The 27230-nt window shown below is 64.2% G+C and overlaps 1 protein-coding gene and 1 non-coding gene across 11 annotated transcripts; both read left to right on the top strand.

Annotated features, from left to right (window-relative positions):
- Nucleotides 1-9: 9 nt before the first annotated feature.
- Nucleotides 10-27204, top strand: AP1B1 (adaptor related protein complex 1 subunit beta 1). 10 transcript variants are annotated; one of them, XM_075434528.1, is made up of 24 exons: nucleotides 10-120; nucleotides 4346-4459; nucleotides 5883-5945; nucleotides 6633-6738; nucleotides 9607-9742; nucleotides 10549-10794; nucleotides 11625-11815; nucleotides 12379-12600; nucleotides 13988-14108; nucleotides 14332-14427; nucleotides 15481-15596; nucleotides 16413-16578; nucleotides 18234-18332; nucleotides 18726-18985; nucleotides 19866-20067; nucleotides 20967-20987; nucleotides 21271-21300; nucleotides 21428-21574; nucleotides 22126-22271; nucleotides 22843-22972; nucleotides 23453-23537; nucleotides 23773-23859; nucleotides 24496-24668; nucleotides 25828-27204. In XM_075434528.1, exons 3-24 carry the CDS (start codon nucleotides 5909-5911, stop codon nucleotides 25900-25902), a joined length of 2892 nt encoding a protein of 963 aa, XP_075290643.1. In that variant the 5' UTR covers nucleotides 10-120; nucleotides 4346-4459; nucleotides 5883-5908; the 3' UTR covers nucleotides 25903-27204. The 10 variants fall into 10 exon arrangements, with proteins under 10 accessions (XP_075290643.1, XP_075290642.1, XP_075290646.1 ...); XM_075434527.1 differs by having other exon boundaries at nucleotides 5814-5945; XM_075434530.1 differs by having other exon boundaries at nucleotides 12-120; nucleotides 5814-5945; nucleotides 24514-24668.
- LOC142363072 (small nucleolar RNA SNORD125) lies at nucleotides 22385-22489 on the top strand. Its single transcript, XR_012765461.1, has one exon. It is a non-coding gene; the product is annotated as a small nucleolar RNA SNORD125 (small nucleolar RNA).
- Nucleotides 27205-27230: the final 26 nt, after the last annotated feature.

The raw sequence follows: 27230 nt of genomic DNA, 5'->3' as shown, positions 1-27230 counted from the left end.
TCCTCGCTCCGCCCCCTCGCCCTAGCCCCGCCTACCCCGCCCTAGCCCCGCCCCGGAAGCGCTCCCCCGCGCGGCGCTCACTTCCGCTGGGCCGGTGGCAGCGGGCGGCGGTGGCGGAAGGTACGGGCCGGGGGCCTGGGGACTCGGGACTCCGGACTCCCCCCCGGGGCCTGGTGGGGCCTCCCCGGCCTAGCCTCGCCCCTGCCCGGCTGCCGCAGCGTTCGGAATCCCCCCCCCCCCCAGCCGGGAGCCCCCGCTTCGGCCTCCCCCGGGCCCTGTCCCACCCCGCGGCCAAGGCTCGGGACAGGAGGAGGGGAGAACCCTCCCCGCCCCGCCGCTGCTCGTGGGTGGAGGAGAAAGCGGGCCCGGGGCGGCTTTGGGGGGGCTCCCGGGGCGGCGTTGGAGGCCGGAGCCGCCGGTGCTGGGGGCTGCTCGGGGCCGCGGGGGACCGGTCTGGGTGCGGGCAGCCGGCCCGGCCTCGAGGCTCGGCGGCAGGGGGCTGGGTGCCTGCGCTGTGCCGCGGCAGTGCGGACAGGCGGTTTCGTGGCCGGGGCGGCGGGTGGTGCAGCCTGTGCTGGATCCAGCGAGACCCGGACAGGCTGGAGAGCTGGGCAGGGAGGAACCTGATGAGGTTCAACCAGGGCAAGGGCAGGGTCCTGCACCTGGGGAGGAACAACCCCAGGCACCAGTACAGGCTGGGGCAGACCTGCTGGAGAGCAGCGCTGTGGAGAGGGACTGGGAGTGCTGGGGGACGACAGAGTGACCATGAGCCAGCAGCGTGCCCTGGGTGACAAGAAGGCTGATGGGATCTTGGGGTGCATCCAGAGGAGTGTGGGCAGCAGGTCGAGGGAGGTTCTCCTCCCCCTCTGCTCTGCCCTGGGGAGGCCCCATCTGCAGTGCTGTGTCCAGTTCTGGGCTCCCCAGTTCAAGAAAGATGAGGAGCTACTGGAGAGAGTCCAGCGCAGGGCTGCGAGGATGAGGAAGGGACTGGAGCATCTCTCCTACAAGGAGAAGCTGAGGGAGCTGGGCTTGTTCAGCCTGGAGAAGAGAAGGCTGAGAGGGGACCTTAGAAATGCCTCTAAATATCTGCAGGATGGGGGTCAGGAGGACGGGGCCAGACTCTTTCCAGTGGTGCCCAGCGACAGGACAAGGGGCAATGGGCACAAACTGAAGCAGAGGAAGTTCCAGCTGAACCCAAGGAAGAACTTCTTCCCTCTGAGGGTGACGGAGCCCTGGCCCAGGCTGCCCAGGGAGGCTGTGGAGTCTCCTTCTCTGGAGATATTCCAGCCCCGCCTGGCCGCGATGCTGTGCAGCCTGCTCTGCGTGACCCTGCTTGGGCAGGGGGTTGGGCTGGGTGACCCACAGAGGTCCCTGCCAACCCCGGCCATGTTGGGATTCTGTGGGACAGTCCTGGTCCCTCTGGGGAGATGCCAAGAGCTGAGTCGAGCTCAGGAGGCGGCAGCAGGCTTGCAGCCCGGGCCGAGCAGGAGCTGAGGCTGGCTCAAGTTAGGCCAGTCCTTAGGAAAATTATCTTCCTGGGGAGCACTTGTGGGGCGGGTGTGAGCCCGTGGGCTTTGTGCCGGCTGTGGGGAGAGGTGTGGGGTCGAGTGCAGCAGTGGGAGCTGTGCCCATGGCCACGCGCCATCTGCGGGGCGGGACATGCGGCGTAACTTCGCCGCTCTGGAAACGGAGGGGAAAAAAATCCTGGGGTTGAGCAGGAGGCTCTGTAGGCGCTGGCTGCCGTGCCCTCAGCTGCTCGTCCTCCTCTTCCTCGCTGGGGTTTTTGTCTTCCCCCGCCGGTGTCCGTGACAGCTCTGGGGGGTTCAGTCGCCGGGGACGCGCGGTGCAGCTCGGAGGCGTGGGAGCCGTCGCGTTGCCGTGAGGCTGGTTGCTGTCGGTGCAGCATGGTTGTGCAAAGGCCCCACGGCTTCGGCTGCCCGTCCCAGCGCTGAGGAGTTTTTTCACTCTGCCGTAAGTTTCTTGAGTTAGGCCGGCGCGGTTTCGCTGACCCGCCTCCTGCCCTCGAGCGCTGCGTTTGCAGCTGCGAGAGGGTGCGCGGCGGGCTCGCGGCTCCCTTCCCCTGCCAACCTGCTGCTGCTCCTCGGTGCTCCGGGCGAGCTGCGTCCTGGAAGCCTCCCCTTTGAGTCCCTGCTCCGCTTTACCTCCATGCTAGTGCCGGCGTGTGCCCCCACAGCGCCGGGGACGTTGGTTGTGCGGGGCTGGAGCGGCTGCGTCTCCCTGCGGCTGCTGCCTGCCTGCCCCGTCGGACCCTCCTGAAGACGGCATCGGGCTGGGTGCATCCGGCCATGCCATCAGCCAGTGGGCGCCTGCGCTGGTGTCGCGGCCGGCGGCAGCGTCGGCGGAGCTACGCGAGCCCTCGCGCCTCAGCAGCCGGGGATCGCAGCGTCTTGGGCGCGGTTTCGGCGCTCGCGTGGTGCGTGGGTCACTCGCTGCTCTGGAAGAGCAGCAGCGACGCTTTCCCCGTGTCCCTCCCGGGCAGCGGGCGCTGCGGCGTCAGCGTCTTGGCTTTCAGGGATGGAGGAATGGGCTGAAAACGGGGCAGTGAAAGTAGCTGGGGCGCAGTGAGGAGGTTTTTTTCTTTCACGAAGAGGAAGCAAGGAGCAGCGGCGACGGCTCATTTGGCTTCGGTGCTGCCTCGGCGAGAAGCACCGTGCCGCGTTCCCTGCCATACCTCGGGTTTAGCAGCGTCTTACTCGCCCGGGACGGCGGAGTTTGGGAGCCCGCTGGCGCTGCAGCCGGGAGGAAGGGCCAAGATCGAGTTGATGAGGGGCTTGTGCTGTGCCTAGAAGGCAGGTCCTGGGAGGAGCGCGCTGCCGTCTGAGCCCAGCCGCCGGCTCCGTCGCCCCAAACCGAAGCGCGAAGCAGAAAATCAGACCTCGGTGCCACTTCCAGCCAGGCTGTGGGCTCCTTGGCACCGCGTCGCGGGAGCGAAGTCACCTTGTCGGAGCCACGGCCCTCGCGGGAGGTGTCCGCAGTGGCTCCCGGCAGGCCCCTTCTGCGGCGCACGGGCAGCGTTTCGCTGGCGGAGGGGGGCGTGGGAGGCAGGGTGGCACGGCCACCGTGGTCTCGGGATCTGCTGGGCCCCCCTGGGTTTAGCTGCGCCGGGTGGATGGGATCAGGGGGAAAGCATCGCTCCCGGTGCCGGGGAGGGCGTGGGTTTGTGCCGCGGCCGGGGCTGCGCCTCAGGACAGACGCGAGGAGCTCGAGCCAGGTGGGGGGGGGCTCTGGGTGCTGCCCTCCGACCCCCAGCCGCCACTTTGCTGCCTGACAAGTGCTTTCCGCTCCTGGAATCCCGTCTGCAAGATCGGCGGAAGGTGTTTGGCAAGAAGACGGGGTAGAATTCCAGGCTGGAGCGCTTGCTGCCGTCTCCCCGCCTGCAGGCGAGCTCCCACCACCCGTTGTCGCTCACTGGGTGCGGGGTGTTTAGCGAGGGCAGAGTATTTCCGACTCTCCATAATGACTCTGACTGATGAGGTTTGTCCAAACGAGATGACTGAGGCTGTTGGCTCTGGATCTGACACCCCCCCCTGCTCGTATGTGCCAGAAATTGGATTTATTCATTGCCAGGCTGGAGGAGGGGACCCTGCCCCGTCCCTCCCTTTGCCCGGTCCAAGCTGGACAAAGACGCACGCAGAAAAAAGATGGGGCGAGGCAAGAGCTGCTCTGCAGTCCCCGAACCGCTTCCTTCGCCTTCCCCAGTGCCGGAGCCAGGCGGCAGCGCTGGACCCGGCCCAAGGGCTGAGCTCGGGGGAATTCGCCTGGCAGGGCCGTGCCGGCGGCGGTCGCGTCCCGGGGCTGGCAGGCAGCCCTGCCTCCTCGCCCTTGGTCAGCCCTGGGGAGACGGACGCGGCGCGGGGTGCTGAGCACACCCAGCTTTGGCAGGTGTTTGGAGCCCTGCTCGACCCCTCGTCACCCTGCTCGAGGTGCTGGGTTGCTTCGGGGCTGGTTCTGCCGCTGCGGAAGTTGGGGGGTCAGCGCGGGGAGCGAGGGGTGCGCTGTGAATCCGGAGCCGGTGGCGGTTTGCTTTTCGGAGGCCGCTGTTGGCACTGCGGGGCTGGAAGGAGTGGGGAAGATGTGGGACTGTCTCTGTCTCTGGAATTAGCGGGGATTTGGGTGGCTGAAGCACGTGCCGCGGTACCCGGGGGCTCTGGGACGCTGCGGGAGAGCAGCGGGCGCGGGTCGCCTCCCCGAGCTGGCTGCAGAAATTCCCCGGGCAGGCTCGGAGTTTGCTGTCCAGGCGCTTCTGCAGAGCAGGGCTGAGCGCGAGCCAGGTCGACAAGCTCGGAGGGACTGCGGCAAATCCTCCTTCCTCCCTCTCTTGCAGGCCAGGAGCTGCAGCCAGGCGCAGAGAGCTGCTGCGGCGCAGCCTGGGAGCTCCCGCTCTTCGCTGGAAAGCTGACAGCCGAGGGGGGAAAACAGGGCCCCGAGCAAACCCCAGGTAACCACGGCAGGGAGGAGTGCGGGGTCCTGCGCGGGGCTGCCTGGGGAGCAGTGTGCACGTGGGGCAGCCTCGGCGGGGCCGGGGCAGCGCGGCGACAGATTGCACCGGGACCACCCTGCCAGCACCCAAAGCGAGCCCCGAACCCATGCGAGCCCTTGCTTGGTGGCCGCTGAGCTGGCTCCGGCTGCCTGTTCTGCCCGGTGGGGTCAGCCCCCAGATTTTATCCAGATTTTATCCAGATTTTATCCAGATTTTATCCAGATTTTATCCAGATTTTATCCAGATTTTATCCAGATTCTCCTTTGATCCCTGCTGGTGATCCCGATGCGGCTTGGAGAGGGAACAGAGGCCGTGGTTTCTCTGTGCTCGCAGGGGATTGCTGCCTTTGGCTTTCAAGATGCTCATTTACATTTTAAAAGCATTTGTAAGCACTTTTTTTTTTTTCTCCTCAAACTTGGCTTCGCTTTCTGTGCTCCTGCCCGTCCGAACCAGCAAGGCCACTGCAGGCTGTCAAGGACGCTCCTCTGGTTTCTCTGCTGTCGAAGGCACGGCGGGCGAAACCACCAGAAAAGCCAAATCCCTGCCGACCTCAGAGAAGGGCGGTCTGCTGCCAAGCCCTGAATCTGCCCCAAACTGCCCGAATTAAATAATGTATAGCCCCAGAATTAAATCATGTAGCCCCAGAATTAAATCATGTAGCCCCAGGCGCTGGGCAGAAGCCTCGCGCCCCGTGGGTTTAAAGCCACGCGGCTGGAGCGGGGCTGGTTGCTGGAAGAGGCTCTGTTTGATCTCGCCGGCGTGCTCGGTCGGGTGCCGGCACATCTGTGCTCCCCTCGCTCCAGCATTGCTCTGAGCCTCGGGTTTTGCTCGCCTCCTCTTCCTATCCCGGAGCTGCTCCCCGCGTAGGTGCGAGGGAGGCCTGGGGGTGAAGTTTCCCGAGAGCAGGGTTTCTCGGAGGAGGAGGAGGCGCGAACCCTGGGGAGATTCGCCGAGCCCCTGCTGCGGGGTGAGGGCTGCCCGGCTCCGCGAGGAATGGGGCGAGCAAAGTGGCCGCTGCAGCTGGTGAGAGAGGCGAGTCGGGGCTGGTGCCTGAGCAGGGCTGAACGCTGGCGTCTTCAGCGACTGCTTTCCTCCTCCTCCTCCTCCTCCACATCCTCATTAGTGAACCAGCTGATTCCCCACTCATCGGCAGAGCCCGTGCACCGGCGTGGCTGCGAGGCGCTTGCCCTCCCCAGGGGAACGGGCTCCTCCGGCAGCACGGGAGCGGGGGTCTTCTCCGGGCGCTTCCTCTCCCTGTGGCTCTTCCCGTGAGATCCCAAGCTCTTTCCCTCCACGGTTTTTTCCTTCCCAGAGCTCTCCGTAGTGACCTCGGCAAGGAAACTCTCTCCCCTCAACCTCTCTGCTCTGCCTCCCCTACCAGGGACGTGCCGCTAGCTGGAGACCGCCATGACGGACTCGAAGTACTTCACCACCACGAAGAAAGGTGAGAGATTTTCCCCAAACAACCGGGCTTTTCTCGCAGCTGAGTACGGCGGGCGGGGAGGGCTGTCGCTGCCGTGGGACGCTGGCGAAGGTGCCAGCTCTCGTGGGAATGCCCTGAGCCCGTGGGGGATGCTGTGGGTGACAGCCCACCCCTTGCTCCGAGGGCTCGGAGCACCTCGTCACCAGCCCCTCAACCCAGGCGGGGCCATGGGCTGCTGGGTTATTGGCTTTGGCAGCTCAGGAGCGGCTGCAGGACACGACCCCCCCCTGCTGAGCTCCCCTGGGCTGGGACAGAAGCGCTTGAGGGGTTCGACTTAATTCCTTGGTCTGGAAGGAGCTTAACAGAGAGGAAAGCCATCTTCCTCTTCGGTCTGCCTGCCTGGGGGTGAAGAAAGAGCCCGGGGTGGGGGCTGATGCCCTTCGGGTGGGTCCGGAGCCACTGGTCGCCCCCAGCAAGGTGCTGGGCTGGGGGTTGCTGCCGTGTGGCTGTCAAATCCCGCTCTGCACCATTGCTTGCACAGGCTCGAGGAGCCCTGGGTGAGACATCTGGGGAGTTAAATCCCCCTTTCTGGCTCCTGGCATCCTGGCACGTGATGGGTGGGAGCTGTGCTCACCCCCCCCGGGAGCAGCACCCAGCGAGCTGGTGGGTGCCCCGTCCCCTGAGCTCCCCCTTTTCCTCTCCCTCCAGGGGAGATATTTGAGCTGAAAGCTGAACTGAACAGCGACAAGAAGGAGAAGAAGAAGGAGGCTGTGAAGAAGGTGATCGCGTCCATGACTGTCGGCAAAGATGTCAGGTGCGTGGTGGCTGAACCGTGCCGGGGGGGGTGGCGGGACAGCTTGTGGGCTCCCAGTGTCCCCCGCTGCCTCCGAGGGGTTTTCGTGCCGGCTTTCGTCTCCGACAAGGACCGAGCAAGCTGCTGGCTGCCGCCGTCCCTCCTGCGACGGGAGGAAAATGTTTGTGTACGCATGGCGGTCTGGCAGGCGGGGGCTCGCCGGGCTTTGGCAGTGACCTGGCTGGGCAAGGGTTGGTCTGGCCGCCGGAGGATTTTGTGGGGATTATTGCCGCTTCCTTCAGGAAGAAAACAGAAACTCCCCCTGAGCCTTCATGGCAGGGGGCCGGCGTCACTGCCTCGGTGCCGACGGGCCTTCCGCAGCCTCTCCAGTCCCAAAGGGCAGGCGGCTGCTTTCCCCTCCTCTCCGTTACCCGACCGAACCGCACGTGGCCCCTCTGTCCCCTCCTTCCCGCACAGACCTGTCCTCACACACCCCTGGCGCCGTGCGCAACGTCGGCGCTTCGCTTGCCGCGGCGCGTTGGAGAGTAGAGGGAGAAAACCCACGGTCTGGGCTCTGCGCTTGGGAAACTGGCATGGCCCTGGCTCCCAGGGCGCTCGTGGCAGCGGCTGGCGCTCTGTCTCGGGGCCACCGTGAAGAAGGCGACACTGGACACAGAATCACAGAATCCCAGCATGGTCGGGGTTGGCAGGGCCCTCTGTGGGTCACCCAGCCCAACCCCCTGCCCAAGCAGGGTCATCCAGAGCAGGCTGCACAGCACCGCGTCCAGGCAGGTCTGGAATATCTCCAGAGAAGGAGACTCCACAGCCTCCCTGGGCAGCCTGGGCCAGGGCTCCGTCACCCTCAGAGGGAAGAAGTTCTTCCTCGGGTTCAGCTGGAGCTTCCTCTGATTCAGTTTGTGCCCGTTGCCCCTTGTCCTGTCGCTGGGCACCACTGGAAAGAGTCTGGCCCCGTCCTCCTGACCCCCCACCCTGCAGATATTTAGAGGCATTTCTAAGGTCCCCTCTCAGCCTTCTCTTCTCCAGGCTGAACAAGCCCAGCTCCCTCAGCCTCTCCTTGTAGGAGAGATGCTCCAGTCCCCTCCTCATCCTCGTAGCCCTGCGCTGGACTCTCTCCAGTAGCTCCTCATCTTTCTTGAACTGGGGAGCCCAGCACTGGACAGAGCACTGCAGATGGGGCCTCACTGGGACAGTGTAGAGGGGAGACACAGCGGGGGCTTGCCTGAGGCTGGGCAGTGCTCAGTGGGAGCTGCATCGAGTAGGGAGGAAATACTGGCTGTGGCAGCCCGTGTTTTTTGGTGTGTGCGTATTTTAGGCTGCGGGAAAGAAGTTTTCTAAGCTCGGCCCTGGCTGGGAGGTGCCAGGAGAGCCTGGCCTGGCCTGGGGTGAGAGAGCCGAGGTGAGTGCCAGCCCTGCAGTGGCAGGAGCTCTGCGAAGCAGCCAGCAAAGAGCCTGTCCCGTGGGACCCGGTGTTGATCCTGTGAGCTGCGGCTGGGGTTGTGGCGGCGGAGAAGCTTCCAGGAGCCCAGGGACATCTGTTGGGGTGGGGTAACTGCTGCGTTAGCCCTCTGATCTCCATTGCCTCTCCTAAGGTGGTTTAACACTCTAATCGGACTGTCTGTGGCTGTAAAAGCCTGGCTGGGCTGTCGGTATCGTCTCTGGCATCCCGCGGCTCTGGGGCCTGCGGTACTCACAGAATCACAGAATGGTCAGGGTTGGCAGGGACCTCTGTGGGTCCCCCAGTCCAACCCCCTGCCCAAGCAGGGTCACCCAGAGCAGACTGCACAGCGCCGTGTCCAGGCGGGTCTGGAATATCTCCAGAGAAGGAGACTCCACAGCCTCCCTGGGCAGCCTGGGCCAGGGCTCCGTCACCCTCAGAGGGAAGAAGTTCTTCCTCATGTTCAGCTGGAGCTTCCTCTGCTTCAGTTTGTGCCCGTTGCCCCTTGTCCTGTCACTGGGCACCACTGGAAAGAGTCTGGCCCCGTCCTCCTGACACCCACCCTGCAGATATTTAGAGGCATTTCTAAGGTCCCCTCTCAGCCTTCTCTTCTCCAGGCTGAACAAGCCCAGCTCCCTCAGCCTCTCCTTGTAGGAGAGATGCTCCAGTCCCCTCCTCATCCTCGCAGCCCTGCGCTGGACTCTCTCCAGTAGCTCCTCATCTTTCTTGAGCTGGGGAGCCCAGCACTGGACACAGCACTGCAGATGGGGCCTCGATTAGGGAAGGGGAACCCCCTGGCTCCACGCGGGCAGCAGGGCAGCTCGGCTCCGTCCCAGCAGGGCTCGCCCGGGGGAGCGGGGCTGTTCCCTGCACCCAGTCCTGGCTGTTTGCTTCTCTTGTGTGATATTTCCCCCACGGGGCGTGGGGCAAGCGCTCGGCAGTTTGTGGCAGGACGGGTTTAACTTCCCCGAAAGCAGAGGACAGTTTTGGTAAGGGTGAGCGGGGGGGATCGTGCAGAAGGCGGGGGGGGAATGGCTCGTCTCCCGCGTCCTCTCACGGGTGCCAGAGGCTTTCGCACCGTCCCGTGACAGCTGGGCTGCGTTGCGCCGTCTCCGGGGGTAATGGGCACGCGCAGGACCTGGGATGCAGCACAGCCATGTGGGAGACCTCCGGTGCAGCCCATTCGGGGCCGTTTTGAGCTGCTCTTGGTACAGATCTGTAAAGAAAAACCCCCTGGGGGTGGGTGATCTGGCCACAGCTGCTACAGGGTGGGCTCAGGTCCTGTGAGAGCCTGGGGTCTTCCAGCTTCGGGAGTGGGTTGAGCCCTGGGAAGGGGATGGCCACGGGCTGGGGGGAGTGTGGGGTCCCGTCTGCTTCCCCCGGCTCGGCGGCGTGGCCATGCCCTGCCTTCACCGCGGTGCTCTGTGTTCCAGCGCTCTCTTCCCGGACGTGGTGAACTGCATGCAGACAGACAACCTGGAGCTGAAGAAGCTGGTCTACCTCTACCTGATGAACTATGCCAAGAGCCAGCCCGACATGGCCATCATGGCAGTCAACACCTTTGTGAAGGTGAGAGGCGAGGGCTGCGTGCCCGAGAACCGCGCGCTGCAGCGGCTCGGTTTGGCCCATCGCGTTCGTCCCCGCTTCCGTGCCAGGCCACCACACTGAGCTGCTCTACCCTGCGCCGAAGAAGGGAGCGTGGGTGGGTTTCCAAAGCCTCTCCCTGCAGGTGTAGGGGCTCCCCTAGCTCTAGGTAACCCGGTAAATTTTTCCAGCGATGCAGAAGAAAAACACTTTCTTGGCAGCCGCACTGTGCCACTTGCTGTGTCAGTGGCAGCTTCGGCTGTGGGCAGCTCCCGTGATTGAACTGCTGTCATGTGAGCTTACGCGCCGAAGTCTCCGCGGTGAGAAAGCCCTCGTGATCTTCCAGTTGGAGTTGGCAACTGAAGACCGTGTTTGTTAGGAGCCAAGATATTGCCAAATGACTTTGTGAAAAGGCTTGGTGGGCATTAGGGAGTTTTGGCTTCCTAGGAAGAAAAAAATGGCGCAATAAACCCAACAGATGCATTTCCCAGGTCGGGTGGCCGCTCTGCAGGGTGGCAGCTGACTTCAGGCACTTGGTGTAAGCGGTGAAGACGTCAGGTTCCTGGAGGTGTGTTTGGAGTGAGAACTGACGGTGCTAAAACATGATGGGTGGCACCTCAGAACGAGAGACCAGACCTCTCTCGTGGGTGACTGACTTTTTAGAGCGGAGTGTTAAACCCTCTAGACTCCAGGTACCCAACAGAGAGTGGAGGTCCGGAAGCCACCGCTGATGCCTGTGGTTCGAGGAGAGGAGGCCCTGGAAACCTAACCTCCCCCTCTCATCCCCGCAGGACTGCGAGGACCCGAACCCTCTGATCCGGGCTCTGGCGGTGCGGACCATGGGCTGTATCCGCGTGGACAAGATAACGGAGTATCTCTGTGAGCCGCTGCGGAAGTGCCTGAAGGACGAGGACCCTTACGTGCGCAAGACGGCAGCCGTCTGCGTGGCGAAGCTCCACGACATCAATGCCCAGCTGGTGGAGGACCAGGGCTTCCTGGACACCCTTAAAGACCTCATCTCTGACTCGAACCCCATGGTGATTGTTTTCTGCCTTCTCCATCCTCTCTTCGCTTCATCCAAATGGCAGTGAATGCTCTCCCTCCATCCCCCCTTCGTCTTCACATGCTGCCTCCCTTCCTCCCATGCTCCCCTCTCGTGTTGGTGCTTGACAGACCGCCTTTGGGGACAGCTGTTTGAGGGCCGCAGGCTGTGGCCCTTGTCCTGTGACCCTGTCTCCTGGATGGAAGTCTTCTCCGGTTCCTTGGCAAGCGTGTGATTAGTCTGCTCCCAGCATGGAGGAGGCTGCCTCAGAGCAGGGGGTGGTGGCAGAGGGGAGCTGATGCTTGGCTCTGATACCACGTAGCTGGTGGCTCTTGCCTCTGGTGAGGGTGTCCTGGGAGCTGGGCTTTGGCCAGCGTTAGTGTCCTTGCCTTTCTCTGGGCGTGAGCCACTTTAAAGCTGGCTTTACCCCAGGTTTCTCTTTCCCCAGTCCTTAATGCTCTTCAGATCTTGCTGCGGGTGTAGCAGCGAGCCCGGAAGCCACCGCAGAAAACAGCGGGGCTCGGCAGAGCTACCCGGGGAAGGGGAGCGAGAACGGGCTCCTGCACGCTGGGCGCGGGGCCAAGGATGACTCCTGCTGAACATGTGCGAAGTGCTGGGGCTGTGGCGTGGGTGGTGGGACCGTGCTGGTGGCGATTGCTCATCTCCCGAGGATCCGCTGGTGGGGAGGAGAAGGTGGTGCCCAGATGTCGCTGGGATGTGAGGCGCCGACACCGAGGATGCAGCTCCTCCGCTTGCAGCAGCTTTCCCCCAGGCTGTTGAAGCACATTTGGTGTCACCTAACGCATGCCCTGTCCCCTCTGACAGGTGGTGGCCAACGCAGTAGCAGCTCTCTCGGAAATAGCGGAGTCTCACCCAAGCAGTAACCTCCTGGACCTCAACCCCCAGTCCATCAACAAGCTGCTCACGGCCCTGAACGAGTGCACCGAGTGGGGCCAGATCTTCATCCTGGACTGCCTGGCAAACTACATGCCTAAGGACGACCGGGAAGCCCAGAGGTGAGGGAGGCTCTGGGCACTGCCTTCGGGGCACCGTGGACTGGCCAGAGAGGGCTGGAAAGGCGAGGGGGACAGGCAGGTAGCGGCTGAAGGGCCTGACGCTGCCTCTGCTCCTCTGAGAATCACCTTCATCCTCCTGACCCTTGGAATCCGGCTGCGGGAGGTGGGACAGTGGGCGCCTGCTGGCCGCCGTGCCTTGGGCACAGCCGTCTGCAGACTGCCGGGGTCCCGCAGCGAGCCCTGTCCCCGTGCTGGCACGGGGATTCTGCTGCTTGAGCTGCTTCAGAACATGCCCTCGCTGTGCAGCGAGGGACCGCAGGCACTGGGGAGCTCTGGAAGGGGGCCGCTGCAGCAGGGTTTTGTAGGAGCTGGGCAATAACCTGCGTCAGGGCATTTAAGAGCCTGTTCGGCATCCCTTGGGAAGGTCCCAAGTGCTGCTCAGCTGTCCTGCAGCTAGCTTGGCCAGCGCCTTGTTCCTCTCCGTCGGCGCTGGAGCAGTGTTTGAGCAGGAAGACGGGCTGTGGTCATTTTCTTTCCCTTCTGCTTCCCCCTCACCCCTCCAGCATCTGCGAGCGGGTGACGCCCCGGCTGTCCCACGCCAACTCGGCGGTGGTGCTCTCGGCGGTGAAGGTGCTGATGAAGTTCATGGAGATGCTGTCGAAGGACCTGGATTATTACGGCACGCTGCTGAAGAAGCTGGCCCCGCCGCTGGTCACCCTGCTCTCCGCAGAGCCTGAGCTGCAGTACGTGGCTCTCCGCAACATCAACCTCATCGTGCAGAAGAGGTGGGTGCCGCGGGGCGGCAGGGGGGACAGCCTGGCTCGGGCTTTCCCTCTGCTCGACGGGCACTGCTTCCCAGCGCTTCGAACCCTCTGGCTGCGACGGTGTCAGGGCTTTGCCGACGCAGCCCGGCATATGAAGGTTTATTTCTTCTCTGTTATTTAAAATGCAAGGGCTGGACGCAGAGAATCGGGAGATGCAGTGGGCAGGGAGCTAAGCTGGGATCTCCGGGGGGGTCAGTTTAATTTATGGTTTATTTGGGGCAGCAAAGGATGGAAAGGCCAAAAGCTGAGACTTTGGTTTGGGCATTAAATGTCTAGCGAGGAACTTTCGTGAGATCACCTTCTTTCTGTGCAGTCGTCCTCTTTGAGTCGGTGCTGCGAGTCCATTTGTCCCTTTGCTGATCTAAAATTCCGGTGGGCAGGGGGTGTCCGTGGCCCCACACGTGTGCCCCGAGCAGAACCGGCCAGCTGGAGAGCCGTGCTCCGCAGCGACAGGCCCGGTCAGATGATTTGTTGTCTTACCAGCGAGCGCTGTGGTTGCCTATTAAAAATAGCAGCAATTTCTGGGAGAAGTGGAAAGCAATTAGTGTCCCTGGGAGCGGGAACGTGGAAGGCAGGTTGGCTCCCCGGAGCCGGGCCTGGCCCGGCCCTTTCCCAGCGGAGAGGGTGATCTGGTGAGAAAGGTCCAGCCTAGCCCTGGGCTCTGGGTTTGCGTCCCTGCTCACCCCGAGACGTCGCTTCCGACCTTGGCAGGGCAAACGTCCCCCGTTGCCTTGCATCTGGTCTTTGTTTGCGGCAAGGTTGCTCCCTGTCCCCCGTGCGCCGGTGAAGGGGAGCCAAGGGGCAGAGTCACGGGGGGCGAATCGTGGCATCTGGGATGTGTTGGACTAGCCCCCAGAACCTTGTGCTTGTGGCCGAGGAGCCTCGTCCTCCTGGTCCGGAGCTGCTCGCTCTCCGGGTTTCCCCACGTTATGTCCTCGGTGTCCTCAAGCCTGCGCCATCCCAGCCCCAGCCTCGGCCGGGCAGCGAGGATCCGTGCTTGTAGCTGGCTGAGGGAGTGGTGGATTTGCGCAGACTCGGGGCGGGAGCTGGCTGCGGGGCAGGCAGGTGAATCCCCCCCGTCTCCTGCCTGGCGAGTGCTCTCGGGGGGCCAGCTCCCCTTCTGTGCCACTTGGCCTGCTGCTGGCTGTCTGGGTCAGAGCCTGGAGGTGGGAGCAGAGCTCACATCTTGCTTGTGCCACCAGAGAAACCATCTGACGGCAGTGTTGGGTGTCCAGAAAGCTCTGGAGGAAACCGTGGCTTCTGGGAGACTTTTTTGTGCTCTCTCCCTCTGTGGTAAAAGCGAAGGAGCGTGTTTATCCATTAACGGCTGCCTCCGGTTGTCCTCCAGGCCCGAGATCCTGAAGCACGAGATGAAGGTGTTCTTTGTGAAGTACAACGACCCCATCTACGTCAAGCTGGAGAAGCTGGACATCATGATCCGCCTGGCCTCCCAGGCCAACATTGCTCAGGTCAGGCTCTGCCACCCACCAGGCCGGCTGGGCACCAAAGGTGGGTGCGAGGGGGCACCAACCCCACGGGGAGGGGGTTTGCTCGAGAAACGGTAGACCCAGCTTTGCAGGACGCTGACGGGAGCAGCGGTACCACCCGCTCTGCCTCTGCTGGGTCACCGCTCTGCTTCTCCGGCGGCTTCTTCCGGCAGCCGGGCTCTGACTGTCTCGCCTGCTCCGGCAGGTGCTGGCGGAGCTGAAGGAGTACGCCACGGAGGTGGACGTGGACTTCGTCAGGAAGGCGGTGCGCGCCATCGGCCGCTGTGCCATCAAGGTGGAGGTGAGGGCTGTGTGGCTTCGGGTCCCGCCGGCAGCTGTGCGTGGGCAAAGCTCTCCAGCGCTTGGTGGAGGAGCTGGAGGTGATCCCATCCAGGAGTTGGCACCGTCCCCACGAGCGAGAGCCTTCCTGGGCCTGGGGACGAGCCACAGCTGCTCCATGGGCACGTTCGGGCTGCAAGGAGGGCATTGCATCCCCTGAACCTTTGCCACCGGAGCTGTTTTGGCATCCCTGCCTGCCCCATGCTCCGCTGAGCATCATGCTGCAGCCGAGCCCCATGTGTTGATGCAGCGCGTGAGACGAATGGCTCGTTTGGGGACTGCGGGCCGGGAGCTACGCCCTTGCTGAGGGCCCGGGAGGCTCCACTTCCCCTTGGCGATCATTTGAAGGAGGGGATCATTAAAAACCTCGCTGAGTTATTCAAAACCCTTGACTCTGCGCGACCCCGGTGCAGGCAAGGTCGCGTAGCTTCGAGCCAGCTGATGCTGCGCCGGGTTTGCTGTAGAGCATCCCTTGATCACGAGACGAACAGCTCGACGCCGGCGAGCTGGGCGCTGGCGAGAGGCAGGAGGAGACGCGCTGGAGCAGGCGCGGGCTTTGCCTCCCCCGGGGAGCTGCCCAGCTCTGCCGTGAGAGCGATCCCGCAGGGAAGCCAGCCTCTCCGGGGGGTGGTTGCCGTGGCATTAGCTCTGGTTTTCCCCCTCTGACGCCAAGCCGTGTGCTCCAAACTCGGGCAAGGTGCAAGGTGCCCTGGCGTGCCGAGGTCTGGGCTTGGTGCTGCCCTCCTGCAGCGACCTCAAATGCGTCCTGTGGGAGCGGGGAGCGAGCAGCGTGGGGGGAGAGGGGGCCGTGGGAGCATGCGGGGGGATCGGCGAGGAGCCAGACATGGGTGGGAAGGGGAGACCACGCATGTGTGTCCCCCGTTCTGGTCTGGGTTGGGGTTGAGGGAGGTACGGAGGGGATAAGGCAGCGAGGAGGAGGCTTGGGAAGGGCGGCGGAGGCTTTGGGACAGGGACCTGAGAGCATGGCCACTGCCTGACCGCGTCCTTCCGCCAGCAATCGGCCGAGCGCTGTGTCAGCACCCTGCTCGACCTCATCCAGACCAAAGTCAACTACGTGGTGCAGGAGGCCATCGTCGTCATCAAGGACATCTTCCGCAAGTACCCCAACAAGTGCGTGGCGGCCGCCCGCGAGCCGGGGGGATGCTCCCGGTCCAGGGCGGGCTCTTTCTGCCCCGCTGTGCTTGGGGGGGGGGGCCCTACCAAGAGCCAGGCGTGGGCAAGGGACTGGTGCTGTGCCCTCCTGGTGGGCTGGAGGGTGGTGAAGCCTGCAGCGAAGGTGCCATTGGGATTTTTACCAGCTGGGGCTGCAATTACAAGGCAAGAATTAAGCTGGGGGGTGGGAAAGCCGTCCCTGGACCCGGGAACATCCCCAGCCCCACGATGGCAGTCCCAGATCCAGAGACCCGAGTGGGCAGGAGCTGCCAGAGGCTTTGAGGTCCCTCGCGTCAGCATGAGGTGGCTCTGGATTCAGTGCTCCTGATGCTGGAGCGAGGGCAGTGGGAGCGGAGGGGAGAGTTCCAGCTGAGCCCGGATGAACAGTCAACTGCCTGATCAGGAAGTCATGTACTAATAGTGGTAATAAACACTAATGAACTGAATTAGTAACGAACGGGAGCTGTGCACGCATAGCCATCGACTCAGGGCTGCTGTAGGGAAGAGGGAGACCAGGTATGAGCAGGGCTGAGCAGTTGATTCAGCAGCAGGGGAACGTGCTCTGGGGCCGGAGAGGGATCGGCGTGGGCAGCGTCACGCTGCGCCGCGTCCCCAGGGAGAGGGAACAGCCCCAGGTGGGTGGCCGGGGCTCTGGGTGGAGCCCTCCGCCGTGTCCTGGTTCTGCTGAGGGTGGTGGGACGCGCTCTGGAGTTAAAGCGGGGCTGGGACTCAGGCTGCTTGCTTTCAATGAACACGTGTCCTCTCCTGGGGCAGGTACGAGAGCGTGATCGCTACCCTCTGCGAGAACCTGGACTCCCTGGACGAGCCCGAGGCCCGGGCCGCCATGATCTGGATCGTGGGGGAGTACGCCGAGCGGATCGACAACGCCGACGAGCTGCTGGAGAGCTTCCTGGAGGGCTTCCACGATGAGAGCACCCAGGTGCAGTACGGGGGGGACAGCCCCCCACGCGATGGGGGGTTCTGGCCACCAGCAGGACCGGCTGGTTGGGGGGTGACACGGTGACAAAGCTTGTGCTAATCAGAGTGTAATGAAGCAGTTTGCTTTAGCAGGGTCACAAGGGTGTTTTCCTTCAGGCTCTCGGGGCAGCGGTGTCCCACAGTGGCTTTGGGTGCAGAAGGTGGCCCCTGAAATGCCACCACGGGAGTGTCTAAAGCACCTTCCCTCCTCGATAGCTGGGAGGGACCGAGTGGTCACCTGGTCATTGCTCTGTGCCAGGACAGGATCGGCCCTTTGGAGCTGGAAAACGGGGTCAGACAACTGAAAGGAGCGGAGGGAATCGTGCCTACCCCTTCTGCCGGGGCGGCTGAGGCCAGCGGGTTTGCCTGCCGAATGCTGGGGGGTTTCCATCTGTGGAGACTTCCTACCACCCAACTGAGCAAAGTACCAGGAAACTGAGCCACGGGGAACAGGGGAAAACCTGTAAATGCGAAATAGCAAAGCCAGGGCTCCCGGCTGCCATGTGGCAGGTCTGAAGGGGCTGTCACAGAATCACAGAACGTTAGGGGTTGGCAGGGCCCTCTGTGGGTCCCCCAGCCCAAACCCCTGCCCAAGCAGGGTCACCCACAGCAGGCTGCACAGCACCGCGGCCAGGCGGGGCTGGAATATCTCCAGAGAAGGAGACTCCACAGCCTCCCTGGGCAGCCTGGGCCAGGGCTCCGTCACCCTCAGAGGGAAGAAGTTCTTCCTCATGTTCAGCTGGAGCTTCCTCTGCTTCAGTTTGTGCCCGTTGCCCCTTGTCCTGTTGCTGGGCACCACTGGAAAGAGTCTGGTCCCGTCCTCCTGACCCCCACCCTGCAGATATTTAGAGGCATTTCTAATGTCCCCTCTCAGCCTTCTCTTCTCCAGGCTGAACAAGCCCAGCTCCCTCAGCCTCTCCTCATAGGAGAGATGCTCCAGTCCCCTCCTCATCCTCGCAGCCCTGCGCTGGACTCTCTCCAGTAGCTTCTCATCTTTCTTGAACTGGGGAGCCCAGCACTGGACACAGGACTCCAGATGGGGCCTCCCCAGGGCAGAGCAGAGTGGGGAGAAGAACCTCCATCGACCTGCTGCCCACACTCCTCTTGATGCACCCCAGGATCCCATTGGCCTTCTTGGCCCAGGGCACGCTGCTGGCTCATGGTCACCCTGTTGTCCCCCAGCACTCCCAGTCCCTCTCCACAGAGCTGCTCCCCAGCAGGTCAGCCCCACCTGCACTGGTGCCTGGGGTTGTTCCTCCACCTGTTGGAGGTGAATCCCTGCTGCTTGTCCTCGTAAAAGGCAGAGGATGCTCTGGCCTTCGCCCTCATGGGACCATATAACCTGGTCCCAAGATCTTGCCCCATACCCTCTCCGTCAGCCTGTGGCTCTGAGCGGCTGAGGGTGCGGTAGGCGGCTGGAGATGGGCTGCAGACCCAGCTGGGAGCTGGGCAGGGTGCCCTGACGCTTCTCACCGCCGCTGTGCCTTTGGTCCCTGGAAAGCCAGGTTGTGGTTACATCCCGACAGCACGTACGGGGGGGAAACTCCTCTGTTCTTGCACAAAAAATGGTGTGATGTGTCCGTCTGTCTGCCCCTAACCCTGTCTGTCCGCCCGCAGGTCCAGCTGCAGCTGCTAACGGCCATCGTGAAGCTCTTCCTGAAGAAGCCCACTGAGACGCAGGAGCTGGTGCAGCAGGTGCTGAGCCTGGCCACGCAGGTGGGTACCGGCTCCAGCGCGAGGGGAGAGCTGCTCTGGGCCTCACCGTCCCCTCCAAGGCAGCGGGAATGGCTTGGGAACGCGGCCCCCGTAACGGGAGCCGGATAATTGGAGCTGAATTCTGGAAAGGCTGACGGAGAGCGGGGGCATGGTCTCCTGTAGCACGGGAGGCACCAGGGACCAGGGGTGGTTTCGCTGCTGAGGCTCGTGCAGCCAAGTGGTGTAGCCTCTGCGCAGCAGCGGCCTGACAGAAACAGCTTTAACATTTGTCCCCGCCATCCCTCTAATGCCGCAGCAAAACTTAGATGGGGCCGCGGGGCTCCGAGTTGCTCTGTAGTCCCCGCAGCTTCCCCTGCCCGGGGGTTTCAGCACTAACCCCCGCGCTTCCCGAAGGACTCCGACAACCCTGACCTGCGGGACCGTGGCTACATCTACTGGCGCCTGCTCTCCACGGACCCTGTGGCCGCCAAGGAGGTGGTGCTGGCAGAGAAGCCCCTCATCTCCGAGGAGACGGATCTGATCGAGCCGACGCTCCTGGACGAGCTGATCTGCTACATTGGGACGCTGGCCTCCGTCTACCACAAACCTCCCAGCGCCTTCGTGGAGGGGAGCAGAGGGGTCGTCCACAAGAGCCTGCCCCCACGAACGGGCTCGTGAGTATCTCCGCTTCCCCGGGGACGACTCCCCGCTCCCCGCAGGGACTTCCAGGGCTGGATCCGTGCGACGGGCAGGTCGGGTGTGGAGCCGAGGGGCTGTGGGGCTGCCGTGGCCCCGCGCAGCACCGTGCGGAGCTGGCTGCGCCCGTTGCGCTCGGGGCTGAGCTGAGGGCCTCCCGGTCCCATGGGGAGGGTCCCCTGCGGGACCAGGGCTGTGCGGATTCAGTACTGTCTGAGGCTGAAGGAGTGACCTCAGGCCTGGGTGGAAGGTGGTCTCTGTTAAAGATTTTATCTTCACGCGAGTGGGTTACACTAGGTATTGTTTTATTCACAACTCAGAGTTGGGCCATCACCTTTGTGAGTGGCAAAGCTTAGCTCGTTAGACCAGTTTATATACATTTATTAAACCAATTACATCAAGTCTAGAATCTTCATAAGTTTCTAAGCAACCATTCCGTTCTTTAAAGTACATTATTTATTAAGTTCTTTCTATTCTGTTTTCGTAGAATTCTCCTCCGCTGGTTTCAGGCCTTGCTTGGTTGGTTTCAGGGTCCTCTCGGCTTCTTTTGTGAATTCTGTTTGATACAATCCATACAATTAATTTCTATCCCAATTGTAACATACCGATTGTATGGTTTCTTAGTACAACTGTTACACAGCTGTACCTACGTTTTAGTTCTATGTTTTTATTCTGTTCTATAATCAATCTCTTAACAGTCTCCATGAGAATGTGTTGAAGTGCTGGGAGCCGTGCTGGGCCGGGGGGTCTGAACCCTCGCTGCGAAGCTCAGCGGGGGGTCCGGTGTCCCCGGCGGGACCTGTTGGCTCAGCCGGAGCTCCTCAGCGCCGCGTGTCTCTCCCTTGCTGTTCCCTCCAGGAGCGAGAGTGCCGAGAGCCCGGACACGGCCCCCTCCGGGGTGCAGGCAGCGGAGCAGCCGGCCGTCATCCCCACGCAGGGCGACCTGCTGGGCGACCTGCTGAACCTGGACCTGGGCCCTCCGGTGAGCGGGCCTCCCGCCGCCGCCACCTCCGTGCAGATGGGCGCCGTGGACCTCCTCGGAGGTGGCTTGGACAGCCTGGTACGTCACAGCCCGGCGTGCTCCTTCGCCAATGCCCGGCTGCCCTGTGCTGGGTTTGGTGCGGGCTCCTGTCTGGAGCTCCTGGGGACAGGGTGGGCTTGTCTGCCTGGAGACATCTGTGCTAGTCCTTTCCTTCTGCGGCTGGTGAAGGCGAAGGGGTGCTGTGCCCTAATTAACTCGTCCTCATCAGGTGGCTGGGGCGGGGGTTAGCGCTCCCGAGTGCCTTTTCTCTCGTGAGGTCTGTGCGGATGCTCCCGCTGTCCGTACTGCGCCGCCGGGGTGACTCCTCTTCCCAGGTCGCCCTCTGAACCCCGGTTAACCCCCAGAGACACCCGTTAAACCGCCCTGGGGGGTCGAGACGTGCCCGGTCCCAGCCCGCAGAGTCCCTTAACGGGTGTCTGCTGCACCAGGAGATCTGGAGGTGACAGCTTGTCCTCCCGGGGACGCAAACCAAGCAGTGCTTTGGCCACGGGGTGAGGAGGGATGGAAACCTCTGCCTGGCTGCGACCACCCGCCCCATGGGTGCCGGCAATGGCCAGGGCTCCCTGAGGAATAAGTTTGGAGTCCTGCTCCTAAAATCCAGCAGACTTTTCCTAAGGGGAAGCAGCGTCGCCGTCTCTCCTGCTCCGTCATCCCCCGGGTGCCACCCTGGCTCTCTGTGGGCTCGCAGCATTGGCTAACGGGCTGGCACCGAGTGCGGGGACGAGAGACCCCGGGCACGCGCTGTCCCAGGGCTGCGGGACAGCCACGGGCGTGCAGACGGACGCGCTGGCGGCGCGGCGGGACTAACCTCTCTTTCCTCCTGCCCTTCTCTTGTCTCTCTGTTTTGTCTCTGCTCTCCTGGCTTGTCTCTGCATGCGGCTGGCTCTCCTCTCCGCCTTGCCTGCTTCTGCTTGGAGATGGGGGACGAGTCGGAAGGGGTATGGACCGGCCCTTTTCTTAGCCCCCTGCCCGCCCCCAGCTGTCCCCTCTCCCCCCGCCAGCCCGAGCCCTCGTGTTTGGGGCCCTGGTGACACCTCGCTTCCCTCTGGGGACAGCCAGGCCCCCCAAACGGTGCTGGGACCGCTGGAGCGTCCCTGCCGACTCCAGGCCCCGCTAGCTCACACCTGATGCTCAGAGAGTGCCCTCGAGGGGCCGTGGCGTGGGACCCCTGTGCCCTCTGCGCGCTGGCCCCTGCTGATGCCCCTTTCTTGTCTCTTGCAGCTGCGAAGCGATGTGGGAGGCAGCCCTGCCGTGAGTGTGCCCTCGTGCCCAAACCCCTCTCTCACCCTCTGCATCCTCCTCCTCCTCCTGCTCCTGCTCCTCCTCCTCTCTCTGGCCCCGCGGTGCCCCCCGTAACCCGCTCCCTTGTCCCCCGCAGATGGGTGGCGGCGGTGGCTTCACCCCAGCGCCCAGCACAGCAATGCCTGCGAACTTGGGGGCACCCCTCGGCAGCGGCCTGGGAGACCTCTTCGACCTCACCGGTGGGGTGGGAACCCTGTCGGGGTCCTACGTGGCACCCAAAACGGTGAGTGGGACAGCCCAGCCCCACCGCTGGCTGCTGGTGAAGCTCAGGGCTGCGGCATAAAGGGGGGCAGAGACCCCCCCATGCCTGCTCTGCGCTGCAGGGCCTCCCGGGGGGAGGTGGGAGATGAACCCCCTTTTGCTGGCCCGGTGGCACACTGAGCGAGGGTGGTGGTCTGCGGGTGGAGAGGACATTGGAATCACAGAATCACAGAATGGTGGGGATTGGAAGGGACCTCTGTGGGTCACCCAGCCCAACAATCCTTGCCGAGACGCGGGGCGGAGGCAGTCTGCGTGTTCCTCGGATGGCACGGAGCCTGGAGCAGAGAGGGGGAGCACAGGGATCTGTGGGGTGCGCCGCTTCCTGGGGCGCAGGGTGAGGTTTGGAGGACTCGGCAGCTGCCGCGTCCCACAGCCCTGCCTCTGCCGACCGCGTGTCGGTAGCCGTGCAACGCTCCTGGTTGACCAACACCCTGCGCGACTCTGCCGGGCTGGAGAGCGCCGAAGGGTTCGCTTTGGGCGAAACCCCGAGGGTTTCTTGTCTCCTTAACCCAGGTCTGGCTCCCTGCCATGAAAGCCAAGGGGCTGGAGATCTCCGGTACCTTCAGCCGGCAGGTGGGCTCCATCTCCATGGACCTCGTCCTAACGAACAAGGCGCTGCAGGTCATGTCCGACTTCGCCATCCAGTTCAACCGCAACAGGTGAGGTTGTGAGGTCCCTCCAGGGTCGCGTCGGCGACTGAAGGCGCTGCGCGACACCTCCGAGCTCAGCCCCGGCGCGGTCACGCGTGGAGAAGGGTGGGTGGACTGCGAGGGTTGGGAACAGCCTCACGTGATGACCCTTCTCTCTCTGATGGCTGTGGTGGTGATGATCATCAAACCAAAGCCTCTAAGAAGTTGACTGAGGAGGCCGTTCCTCTGGGGTCTGGCCGCCGTCCCAGTGTTTCCTCCTGATGAACCGCTGCTTCCCTTTCCCTCAGAGGGACACAGCAAGGGATAGCCTTGAGGGAACGGCGCAGGAACGTGAAAAATGGGTGTGAGCCTGCCTAGGAGGGGGGGGGGGGAACTGGGGGGCTACCTGGTACTGCCCCAGGGTGGGCAGGGCAAGAGCCAGCCTGGTCCTGGACTGCAGAGGGTCGGCAAGGTGGGCTGGGGTGTTCCGGGGGTCCGCGTGGAGGCAGGCAGCGAGTCCCGAGGTTGGCCTGGAGCGGATGGGCAGTGCCTTCCGCTGTCCCACACGCTGACCCCCCGCCCTCCTCGGCTGTCCCCCCAGCTTCGGCCTGGCCCCGGCAGCTCCCCTCCAGGTCCACGCGCCCCTCGCCCCCAATCAGTCTGTGGAGATCTCCCTTCCGCTGAACACCGTCGGCTCCGTCATGAAGATGGACCCCCTGAACAATCTGCAGGTGGGGAGCTGGGAGGGAGCCGGAGGGCAGGAACCGGGCAAGGAGAAATGCTCAGCTCGGTGTCTCTCCGCTGTCAGCTCGCTTGGGCTTGGGTTTGGCATCTGGCTCCGCGCGGAGGAAGATCCCCGCGGAGAGCAGCAGAGCCGAGCCTTGGCCGAGCAGCTGCTCGCCGTGTCCCGGCGCGGGTGGAGCTGGTGGAGGAGCTGGTGGGGAGAGCGGTCTAAGGGGGTGCAGCCTCCCCATTTCCCTATGCACTGGGGGCCGTGGTGCGCCTGGCAGTACGCTGGCATGCAGGACATGGGTGTTGGCCTCTCCAGCTCCTGCGGGCCGCTGGCGGTCTCTTGTGTGTGCCACGTGGCGGATGGCGCCTGGCTCGAGAGGGATCGGTGGGGCGCGGTGGGACGGGACACTCGCCCTGGGAACCGCGCGCCCACGGTGGGTTGGAGGAGGTGTTAACGTCCCCGCGTCCCCCTGTCCCAGGTCGCGGTGAAGAACAACATCGACGTCTTCTACTTCAGCACGCTGTACCCGCTGCACATCCTCTTCGTGGAGGACGGGAAGATGGGTGAGTCGGAGCGCGAGCGGCTGGGGGTCCTGCCAGCTGCGCTTCTGCTGTGGGTCTGGGGGTGCCGTCCTGGCCCCCGAAATCCTCCTGGCCACGCTCCCAGTCCTGGGGACGGAGCGAGGAACTCGATGCCACCAGCGCCGTGGCACCGCGGCCATGCCGCCTTCGGGAGGGGGAGGTGGGGGGAGCGGCCGGTCCTGCGGCCTCACCGCAGCGGTTTCCTTCCTCGCTGCAGAGCGGCAGATGTTCCTGGCCACTTGGAAGGACATTCCCAATGAGAACGAGACCCAGTTCCAGATCAAAGACTGTTCCCTCAGCGCAGGTGAGGTCCAAACCCTTCAGAAGGACCCAGCTCCGCTCGTGACCAGCTCATCCCAGTTAGCCCAGCGCGGGCTGCGGGGAGGCAGGAGCTCCTTCCCGCTGTGCCCACCCGGTGTCTGCTTGCCGCTGGGTAGCTGTAGGAGCTCAGCAGCCTCCGAGGGGCTCTGCCCGGTGCGGCCGTCCCTGCCGCCGGGGCTGGTTGCTGTGCCCACCCATGCATCAGCCTTGGCACAGAGGAGCTGAGCGGAGTCGTGCGGCCCTGACGCTGTGCAGCCTGGCTGCGGCCTCCCCTGGGCACGGCGGCGTTCCCGTGACCGCAGGCAGAGCCCTGGTGCCTCCTCGCTCCCCCGGCTCCATCCCTGGGCGACCCGGTGCCCAGCGGGACGTGGGAAGCCCAGGCAGGGACAGCCGGGTCCTTTCACCCCCACTGGCAGTGGCGAGCTGGCCTTCATGGAGCGAAGCAGGGCGGCTCGGCTTGCGAATCGAGCCTGGGGCCGTTGCCTGCCCTCCGAGGGGAACCCGGCTGCAGGGAGCCCACCCAAAACTGCGGGGTTTTGGGTGGGCTGCGGGGCGAGGAGAGGGAGGGGAGGAGGAGATGGGGCAGGGGCTGGCGCTCAGCCCGGCCGCCCCGCCGCAGCTCTCCCCTCCTGCGCAGATGCCGTCAGCAGCAAGCTCCAAGGCAGTAACGTCTTCACCATCGCCAAGAGGAATGTGGAAGGCCAGGACATGCTCTACCAGTCCCTGAAGCTCACCAACGGCATCTGGGTGCTGGCAGAGCTCAGGATCCAGCCCAGCAACCCCAGCTTCACGGTACGGCCCCCAGCCGAGGCTGCCGCCCTCCCTGCTGCCCGCCCTGCCTGCCTGCTCCTGCAGCGTGTCTGCGGTGGCGGGACCCCCCTCCCCTGTGCTAGCCCCCTCCCCTGCACCAGCCCCGCCGTCCTGCTCGCGGGGAAGGGCGAGATGCGGGCTGTGCTGCCTGGCCGGGCTCTGCCGCCGGGCACCGGCGAGGCGCCGAAAGGAAGGAGAGAGGTCCCAGCCCACCAGCACGTCTCCGTTAAAATAAAACCCGTGACCTCTTGTCGCCTTCCTGGGGCGAGCCTGGCTCTGCCAATGTGCCGGCGGCCGACAGCCTGGGAGCAGAGACCCGTCCCCGTGTCCCGCTGTCCCTGTCCCGTCCCTTCCCCGCAGCCCGTCTCCTTTGGGGTGGGACGAGCTGCGTCGCCTTGACTCACCTTTCTGTCTGTCTCCGTCCCTGCTGCCCGCCCGCCCTCGCCGCCTGCCCGCTGTTGCAGGATTTGGAGGTTAGCAGACTGGTTTCTACCCCGGCTTTGGGCTCTCTCGGGCTGCTGCCTGGGTCTGGCTCCCCTGAGGTTTTCCCCTGCCAGCCCCCCGGCTCCCCTGGGGCCTCTCCCTCCCGCCCAGGCTGGCGCCGGTGCCGAGAGCGGGGCTGTGCCGGAGGTGACCGTTTTGGGGGGTCCCCACCACCCTCCTGGGTTCGCCGGGGAGGAGGAGGATGGCTCCCAATCCTTATCCTGGAGGATTCCCCGCTCGGCACCGCTGTGCTGGGCTCTCCCAGCTCGCCTGCGGGCCGAGGAGCTGATTCAGTTCTGAGTCATTTAATTAATTTTTGAGCAAATAACCGGAGGGGGCTCTTACTGCGCTGGAGAGGAGGGTGCCTTTGGGGGAACCGTTCACCCTGGAGCGCAGGCAGTGAACCCGAGCGTGTCTGTGTGCCTCTGCCCGCGCCCCTGCCCTCCCTGCATGTGGGTGGGTGGCTCCGCTCCCCTCCGGGTGGGGGGAGCCCCGGCAGCCCCGGGGCGAGCGTTTGGGGGGCTCGGGGGCCTTTATCCAGCTGCAGGAAGGAGCTGGGGCCGCCCCGGGGAGGGATGGGCGCTGCAGCATGCGGGGCTGGTGGCTCCATGACGTGGGGCGAGGGGCCGTGACCCCCTCTCCTCTGCTCCCCCCACAGCTGTCCCTGAAATGCCGGGCGCCGGAGGTGTCCCAGTACGTCTACCAAGCCTACGAAACCATCCTGAAGAACTGAGGTGCCGCTGCAGCCCGTCCTCCTCCTCCTCCTCCTCCTCCTCCTCCTCGCCTCCCTTCCCACCCGAGGAAGCGGGGCAGGACCCGTGTGCATGTCTCCCTCCCTTCCCACCCGGGAACCGGCCCTGGGCATCTCCCCCCAGCCCCCAGCGGGGCCCTCAGCTGGGGGCCGGGGTGGACGGGGGTCTCCCAGCCCCTCCCTGCAGCCCGCTGACCTCTCTGGGTGGGTGATGATGCCCCGTGCTCCTTCCTGCTGCCGCCCCGGTGGCCTGAGCCCCATTTCCCCCTCGGGCTCCCCGCCACTGCTTTTCTTTTCTTACACCGAACCCCCACGTGTGGGGGGCAGAAATCCACACCCCACCCCCCCCCGGCACTGGGGCTGGTGCTGCCCCTGGTGGGGGCTGGGGGAGGGCTCGGCCCCCTGGGACTTACCCTGAGCCCGTTTGGTGCGGGTGGGGGTCCGAGGTGCCCTGGGTGGGGTGGCTTTCGACGCAGATCCCCGGGGGGCTGAGCGGCACCCAGGAGCGGGTGGGAGATGGCTTTGGCCAGTGCTGGAGAGCTGTGGGCGAGCCCCCAGCCCTTTGGAGAGGGTGTGTGCGTCCCCCCCACCATGGGTGAGCCCCCAGCCCTTCGCAGAGGGTCCCGTCCCCGCCCATGGGTGACCCTCAGCCCTTCACAGAGGGTCTCCCTGCCGTGGATGGGCTCCCAGCCCTTTGCAGAGGGTCCTGCCCCCGCCATGGGTGACCCCCAGCCCTTTGCAGAGGGTCCCACTCCCCTGGGGGTGAGCCCCCAGCCCTTCGCAGAGGGTCTCCCTGCCAGGGGTGAGCCCCTAGCCCTTCGCCGAGGGTCGTTTCCCTGTCCCCTCCCACCGTGGGTGACCCCCAGCCCTTTGCCGAGAGTCCCATCCCCCCCCCGTGGGTGACCCCCAGCCCTTTGCCGAGGGTCTCCCCACCATGGGAGCCGTTCCCAAAGGGCCGAGAAGGCCTCGAGGACCTCAAATTGAATCCTGCACTAAACAAGAAATGGCTTTTCCAGCCCCCTCCAGCCTCGGCCGCGGGGCCGGGGGGGCTCCGAGCATCGCCTCGCGCTGCCCTCGCCCCCCCTGCCCCCTCCCCAGCCCCCCGGCTCCCTCTGCTCCCCGCTGTCGCCCGGGGTGCCGCAGGGGACGTGCTGCAGTCCCCCACGCTGACACTACTCCTCCCCCCCCCCCCCCCCCCCCCGAAATAAAGCCATGGGTCACCCCGAACTCGAAGTGTTCGGTGCAGGAAATATCTAATATATAAAATATAAATATATTGTATGGTCACTTGTTCTAAGCGGGCATTGAAT

The sequence above is a fragment of the Opisthocomus hoazin genome, chromosome 13, assembly GCF_030867145.1.
Source record: "Opisthocomus hoazin isolate bOpiHoa1 chromosome 13, bOpiHoa1.hap1, whole genome shotgun sequence".
Taxonomy (NCBI): domain Eukaryota; kingdom Metazoa; phylum Chordata; class Aves; order Opisthocomiformes; family Opisthocomidae; genus Opisthocomus; species Opisthocomus hoazin.
This window is presented reverse-complemented; position numbering and strand designations above follow the sequence as displayed.

Bases quoted from the DNA above. Each gene is read 5' to 3' on its own strand.
- AP1B1 (XM_075434528.1), top strand. From the start codon at position 5,909: ATGACGGACTCGAAGTACTTCACCACCACGAAGAAAG. The intron at 14,428-15,480 runs GTGAGGGCTGTG...TCCTTCCGCCAG, and splicing joins GCTGTGCCATCAAGGTGGAG to CAATCGGCCGAGCGCTGTGT. The intron at 18,986-19,865 runs GTGAGTATCTCC...TGTTCCCTCCAG, and splicing joins CTGCCCCCACGAACGGGCTC to GAGCGAGAGTGCCGAGAGCC.